General features: G+C 35.6%; 1 protein-coding gene across 1 annotated transcript; it reads right to left on the bottom strand.

The window, feature by feature from the left end:
• Nucleotides 1-1067: 1067 nt before the first annotated feature.
• On the bottom strand, nucleotides 1068-4372 carry LOC131603262 (probable serine/threonine-protein kinase At1g54610). Its single transcript, XM_058875564.1, has 7 exons — nucleotides 3599-4372; nucleotides 2974-3258; nucleotides 2574-2891; nucleotides 2195-2422; nucleotides 1937-2037; nucleotides 1725-1842; nucleotides 1068-1629 (listed from the first exon to the last, which is right to left on the bottom strand). Exons 1-7 carry the CDS (start codon nucleotides 3923-3925, stop codon nucleotides 1336-1338), a joined length of 1671 nt encoding a protein of 556 aa, XP_058731547.1. The 5' UTR covers nucleotides 3926-4372; the 3' UTR covers nucleotides 1068-1335.
• Between the last annotated feature and the right edge of the window lie 3306 nt (nucleotides 4373-7678).

Below are 7678 nucleotides of genomic sequence, written 5' to 3'. Positions count from 1 at the left end.
CTTCAACGTCATAGGCGTCTTTGAGACTAAGAAAGTTAAGATGGCGGCGATTAGGCTGAAAAGTATTGTTGTTGTCTGATGGAATAAGCTTGTTGTTCAGAGACAGAGACAAAGGAAGGGGTCAATTGGAACTTGGCGAAGAATGAAACAATTGATGTTGAAGCATTTTTTACAGGAGGATTATGAGCATATTATTTATAAAATATATATTGAGTGTGTTCAGGGAAAGAGAACTGTGACATAATACACTGTTGAGCTCCGACATTTTCCTGAACACAATGAACTTGGAGAATTAGAGAGTTAGAAAGTGGCCTGATACATTAGTGATTTAAAAAGTTCTCTACAAGAGAAGATGGATTTACATATTGTATGGATCGTGACTAAGACATCTAATCTAGTTTTGAAGACAAAGTTGATGGAGAAATCCCCTCAAAATTTCTCATATTTTAGGTATTTGCCCCATAATAACTTTTACGTGACTATTAATTATGGCTTTTTAAGCCACCGGAGTTTGCTTTAGGCCCAAAAACAACATTTTCTTATTTTCCACAATTTTAACAATTTCTGTTTTTTTCACAACTTTAACAATTTATGTTTTATTTCTATTTTTAATTTTTTTTTGACATTATGGCTTTTTTTCAGTATTTAAACACTTTTGGAACGCGACCATCAATTATCTTTATTCATAATAAAATTTAAGTATCTTTTCTTGTGATGAATTTTAAAATTTTATATGACAGATTTGTCGCTTACAAACTTGTATTTTCGTTCTAGACTTAGCGCTTGCTAATCTTTCGTGATTTCAATTGCGTCATATTTATGTTATTTATTTACAATATATCCCAATCGCATGCGTGAAATTAATATACATAAATAATTATATATAATAATGAATAGGTCAATATACCAAAAAGCTTGGAAAACTATGGCATATTATGCACATCTCACTTCACAAGCTCATGGCTAGGAGTGATCAAAGGATGAATTTTACAGCAAAATTAAAGAGAAACATACTCATATACCAATTAAGACGAAAAATAGATTAAGATAAGATGTATACTACAAGATAGAGAGTAATGAACCTTTGATCATTGAGAAAGAAACGGGAGCAGGAACTACAATATTTTCTAATTCTCATGTGTCAATAATGGCCTTGCTAACTAGAAAGAAATTGTACAATATCTTCTTGAAGCAGCATTTGAAGCATCAAGAATACTGGTTTGTATTTTTTTTTTTTTATAGCAGAAATGCTATTTGGTACGAAGCATTTCGTGAGACTCGTTTTTGCGAGTAGTATTTTCCCTTTTTTGGTATTGTGGTGCCAATTTTTACATTCTATCTATTTATGTTTCTCTTCGATGACTTTGATCTCATGTGCTGGTCACCTGCCTTGTTCTTCTTTCTCCTCGGCGCACTCATCCTCGGCTCCATCAATGGACCGGACCAGGTCTGAATACTTGCTTTATGATATGAGAAGTCTGTGGAACTGATTGGAATATCAGGAGGATCAAAAACTGGTTCAATGTGATATGAAGAACTCAGAGGATAGCCTAAAGTTCCATCTTGATGAGGTGGAGGAAACTTCTCGCTCTTGCTCTTCGCGTTTGCGCGCGTTACCAATCTCCATCTCTGCGATGAAATGAACTAAACAATTACCGCAGCATTTATAATTAAAAGCAAAGAAGTTTTTTTCTTAAATGGATAAAGCGCCTTATCTAACATACATCAATATTTTCTTGCAACTCAGCATTGACCTCTGGAACTGCGATTCCCCTACCACTCCGATCACGCAAACGCGGCTTCTTACTGCCAACAGCATTACCTTTGCCGGCGGCTCTGAATCTGAAGTCATAAAAACATTGAAATTAACACGATGAAAGCAATTGTTGATGAAATATTTGCTAGACTTTGAAAGCAATTTAGGCCGTTCGTTCACCTTCTAGCTTCTTCATCCCTTAGCTTTGTATCCATCTCCTTACTCGGAGGATATTTTGGAAGGTTAGAGGGTTCACAAGCATAAGGCTGCGTTGTAAAGAACTGCAAAAGCGAAAAATTAACAGTTAACTAACATCTTCATGTTAAATTAATGGAACATTAATGATTTCAAGCACAACTAACTGTATATCAAACGTTAAACAACATACGATCTATGTGATTTCACAAGATAAATTTAGCAACTAGATTATTGTCTTACTTCGCTGTGCAATGCAGCAGTGGCGGTTTGACGTTCTGCTGGATCGATTGCTAGAAGGGTTTCAATTAATGGCAATGATGATATCGGGAAATCTTCGAACTTCTCTACAATGCACCGCTTATATGATTGTCGAGGCTTAAAAATGGTAGCATGTGGAAGCTTTGCCCTTCTCCAATATTCTTCAGAAGGAGAACCACATAGCTTAAATATCTTATGCAGCTGTTCCACCTATGAAGCATGAAAGCATATTATATCAGAAACTATAGCATGAAAGTCGCTTGCTTTCTGTATCGCCCGATCTCGATCCAATGGTAATGTGCTAACTATGTGAACAATGAAATTGTGACTGCAGCAAATTCAAATTAGTGTTAGAGATTACCTCGGTTCGACCAGGCATAATAGGCCTTCCAGCCAACAATTCACCAAGGATACAGCCAGCACTCCACAGATCCACGCCTACATCATAATCGGTGGCTCCTAGAAGAAGTTCGGGAGAACGATACCATAAAGTAACCACCCTACTAGTCATAGGTTGCTTGTGATTAGGATCAAAGAAAGAAGCCAATCCAAAATCAGCAATCCTAAGAACTCCGTCATTGTCAACAAGAAGGTTCGATCCCTTTATATCACGATGCAGCACATAACGGTTGTGACAGTGTTCTAGTCCAGACAATAGCTGATGCATGTAGCATTTAATCTAAAGAAGTTCCGAATTAAGAAAACATTCACTTTTAAATCATAAACTTAATCGCAATCACCAAAGGCAAATATTTAGATACCTGAGACACCGTAAACTTAATATCCGGGCTCGTAGAGAGTCCGGCCAAATCATGCTCCATGTATTGAAAGACAAGATACAAACTACATGACATCCTAGAAGTCACCAAACCTTCTAGTTTGACAACATTGGGATGATCCAGACGACGCAGAATAAGAATTTCTCTGGCCATGAATTTCACACTCTCCGGCTCTAAATTGTCGAAACGGACCTTCTTTAATGCAACAATTTTCCCAGTTAAAGTATCCTTAGCTTTGTAAACATTGCTATATGTACCTTGTCCAATCTAATTGAAAGTAGTACAAAAGTAAAAGATTCAATCTCAATCATAGTTTACAACAAAACATCATTAGAATCTCCATGTCTTAAATCCATATTACATAGCCCCGTTAAGCCAGCCCAGTCAATAGTTGTGCAGGGACATCCGACTACAGGCAGGTTCGAACCTGCGATATCCCACTTATTCGCCTTTAAGAGGTGAAATTTCAGCCACTAACTGACTATATACCAAAAAATTAAAAATCCATATTACTTATGGCCCCCCTCGGCATAACCAACAATAATAAACAATAAATTTTATAAAATTCAAATGAAGATAACAAAAACAAACCAAGGCATTGGCATACCTTATCAATCTTGTGAAAACTATCGGCCCTTCGAGGCATCAATCCATGTATAGCTTCTCCAGCAACCTTGGAGAGCCAAGAAGGCCACCCTGCAGCCACTTGCTCACCATGTATATAGTTAGGTGGATTGCTCAATCTCGGATTCGCCTTCAAAGATCGTCTCCTCTCCCTCCTTTCCCTTTGTCTCCTCCTCTTCTCCTCCTCCTCCTCTCCATTCTCACTCTCACCATTTTGAATTTGAACCTCACACACAACCTCCTCTACCTTACCAACTTCCACTTCCTCTTTCCTCCTCTGTGAAGCCTCTTTCCCAAACACACACCCCATTTCTCACAACACTCATTTACTCAACTTCTACCAACCACATTTTCCCTCATGCAATTGCAAACACCACCAGTCCAGCACCCCAATATCATAAATCTCAAAAAACCTAATAATAGCTTTTCCCACTGATTTTCAAAAGCTGAAAGTGGTAACATGAAATGGTAGTAGTAATTCAAAAGATCATAACTTTACCAGACAAAAGTGATAAAGCAATGATTTTGCAGACACCCAATAAACAGTGTGGTGCAGTGAAAGAAAATGAGTTAATATCAGTCACACAGAGAGATAAAAAAAAGAAAGCTGAAAACAAAAGCAGTAAAATAAGACTAGTTTTTTTTAACCCTTGTGATGTGAAGTTTCTTTTTGTTCTTGTTTTTGCTTTACTTTTGGAGTTCAATTCTGGAATGGGGATTTGTGTGTTTGTGAAGGAAGATCAAAGTTGAAAAAACAGTAATAGTACTTAGTACTTTGGAGCCACCGAAATCAAATGTTTGTGTAGCCAAAAACATTTAAAGTGGGTAATTCAAAAGTAAGTAAGTTTAAAACTCAATTTGTTATTATTATTTTTTTAATAGAAAATGTTTGGTGATAAATTGAATCTGTGTATGGAATTTAAGGGTGTCCAAATATAAAAGTTGTTTTGTAATAATAAAAACCAATTAAGTATTAAATAAAAACTCTAATGTAATTAATCGATATTAATAAACATTGTCATGAGCAAATCAACAACCCAATAAGATCGGGTCAATTTAAATACTCGATTTAATTATTAGCACTCACTCAACTGACGAAGAGGTACCGTATTAGAGCAAGATCTCGCTTGTGTCTCGCATTATATCCATCATTGATAGTTTTAATTCGTATCCGTATATAAGCGCAACTTTGCGTCACATTCAGGCATTATTCGTTTATACACTTGCAAGTCTCACCTCTCTCATTTTGTTGACTTGAGTATTAAAGTGTTAACCTTGCAAGTACGAACCTCCACCTCTTTGTGGTCAAAGACATCTACCACTAAGCCAAAAACCTTTCCACGGTGATCATCATCGATCGATCGACTACTCATTTTTCCCACTACGGAATAATGACACCCTATGTGAGAATCAACTTTTGATTCTCATGAATTACCATCACGTTCTCTCAATCTCCTTTGTTGTACCAGCACAACTATTTTCTGTTAGTCGTTTTAGGCACCATAACTATTTTTGTTACCAAGTTTCGATCACTATTAACCTCTCAAAAATCGTTTCCGATAATCATCTTCAATGGTATGATCCAAGAAAACTCGATCCACCACTCACTATAACACAATTCTCGCGCATGACATTTGATCAACTATTCAAAAGCTTCAATACACTATCATGTCATTTCTTACTCTTATAACACAAGAACCACATTCGTGCCAAGATGCTTCGATCTTGATCACTTCACTAGTCGTGTAATGCGCCAAAGTATAATTTCTCATATAGTTAGTCGACTCTCTAACCTTTGCTAATTTAGTATAATTTCTCATATGGTTAGTCGACTCTCTAACCCTTGCTAGTCTAGTAAAATATCTTGTTTCATCCTTTACAACAACCATTTTTACTCCACCACTCCATTCTTCTGAGCCAGATTTGTCACGAAGTCTCCAACAATTCCAAGTGACATTATGAATGAACGATGCAAACAAACTCGTGACAAATATCAACAACTTAGTGAAACAACAAGAGGTGAATCTCCTTAGTGAATTACTCTTTGTATAGAAAAGAATCAGCAGAAAATTCCTTCTCAAACTGTAACTCTTCTAAAGGTGATGCAACACGATCACTTCGGATTTTCCTTGAGGGACGTTCTTGTCGACGTCACGTCGCATCCAAAAATAGTGTCAAAGTTGTCTTAAAAATGTCATTTTTGCCACCACAATCATAATTCTTCTCCTTATGACTCTGGAGGCAACGATAACAACCATACTCCACCCGAGGAAGCCTCCATCATATCGTTCTAAGAGTGGAAATAGCCACGATGCTACTCATCATGCCTCTTCTCACCACAAAAAAAAAATCTATTCACCAAGCACATTATTGACTAGATAATTATGAAATTCTTAGAAAACCCACTGAAGTTGGACAATTACAAGGAAACTTGAGACCCTGATGAGCACATTGAGCATGTAGAAATTATGCTTGATTATCACCAAGCTAGGATTGTAATGAAGGGCAATTTGCTTGCATTGACTGATGTGGTTCACAACCTCGACAGACAGTTCCATTAACTCTTGGATGAAGAGTACAATAAATTTACTTCACAATTTACTACACAAATATATAAACCAAATACGGCGGCAGTCCTCAGTGGAATCCACCAATTACATGTCATTCACAGTGAAATTCAAGAAAAATTAGTCGAAACTATACAACAACAATTGCATGATCAAATAAATCACAATTTATATCCTTAAGGAAAATTTAAATCACTCAAGGTTATCAATATACCCAATCATTTTAAGTACATAGACCTACATGGTTTTATTCTTAGTGTTTGGTTTGGAAAAAGGTTTTAGAATCTTCAAACAAATCTTTCTTTTATTGTTATTCATAGATCATCTTAAGGTGTTTGGTCATATCAAACCCTTCTATGTTTCCAAGTTGCTCCTAATGGTCAAAGTTCATGGTAGCCAACTTGAAACCTCTAACTTTCAAGGCATCAACTCAATGCTTTTTATAAGCATTCCTTTTAGTCCTAGAAATGGAAGAAGGCGACGACTCTTTAGGAAAAACTTTTTGAGAATACACAACTTTTTTATTTGTTTGAGGACAATCCTTATGTTTCAATGTCAGTCTAAAATTTTGTTCTAGACAATTTATCCCTCTCAAATATTAATTAGAAAATATTATTCGAAGTGTTTGATGCCATGGTAACATACATTGTAAGAAATATGCATAAAATAAGTATCATGTAATAAACATAATTAATTAGATATTAAATTAAATACATTCCCACTATTTTATTTGAACCAATGATCATCAACATTTGATTTATAAAATCTCTTTGAAACACTCATACCTAGGCAACCCGTGAAGGTTCAATGAAACAGAAGAAAGAGGGAGATTTGAATTGGGTTTTAGGATTAAAACTTTTTTGAGCATCCAAACACAAACACAAAAATAAAAATGATAAAGGAACACAAGTATTTTTATCTGGGATTACCTCTCAACTAGGTTACCTTCAGTCCACCCGCCAAGGTGATTTTGCCTTCTCAACAAGGACTTAAACCAGTAATAAAAAAAATTAATTACAACCTCAAAGACCGCATTCAATGTCTTCTCAAGGATTTTGATTATACCCTAGTCCCTTAAGAAAATCAACAAAACAGGTTAAGATTACAAGGTTTTGTGTTTATAAAGTGCTTCTAAGAAAGCTGATAAACAAAGTTTCAATACAACAAGATTTCTTTACAAAGAATGAAAGATATAAAGCTTTTAGAATAACAACCACTTTCTTATTTACGTAGTGATTCTTAGAATATTTTTCTCAGTGCTTCTCATTTGATTTTTCTCTACATCGTTGCTTTTCCATACTTCAAATACTCCTTTAAATAGATGAAGAATAAATCCATTGGAGGGTGAAGTTGGAGTTTCATAATATCATAGCTGCATGAAGATGTTTATTTGCATAGTAGTAGAGTGACGCTTGAAGCATAAAGTGAGGAAGGATGAGACATGTTAAAAAAGTTGGTACAACAGTACAATTCTTTATCTTGTTTTACAGGGTAGT

This window comes from Vicia villosa, linkage group LG1 (genome assembly GCF_029867415.1).
Source record: "Vicia villosa cultivar HV-30 ecotype Madison, WI linkage group LG1, Vvil1.0, whole genome shotgun sequence".
NCBI classification, from domain to species: Eukaryota; Viridiplantae; Streptophyta; class Magnoliopsida; order Fabales; family Fabaceae; genus Vicia; species Vicia villosa.
This window is presented reverse-complemented; position numbering and strand designations above follow the sequence as displayed.

What these genes read in the sequence shown, in the direction of transcription:
- LOC131603262 (XM_058875564.1), bottom strand. Translation starts at nt 3,925, where the DNA reads ATGGGGTGTGTGTTTGGGAAAGAGGCTTCACAGAGGAGGAAAGAGGAA. An exon ending in GTTTTCACAAGATTGATAAG is followed by an intron (nt 3,259 to 3,598) that starts GTATGCCAATGC and finishes ACTTTCAATTAG; the next exon opens with ATTGGACAAGGTACATATAG. An exon ending in TTAAGTTTACGGTGTCTCAG is followed by an intron (nt 2,892 to 2,973) that starts GTATCTAAATAT and finishes GAACTTCTTTAG; the next exon opens with ATTAAATGCTACATGCATCA.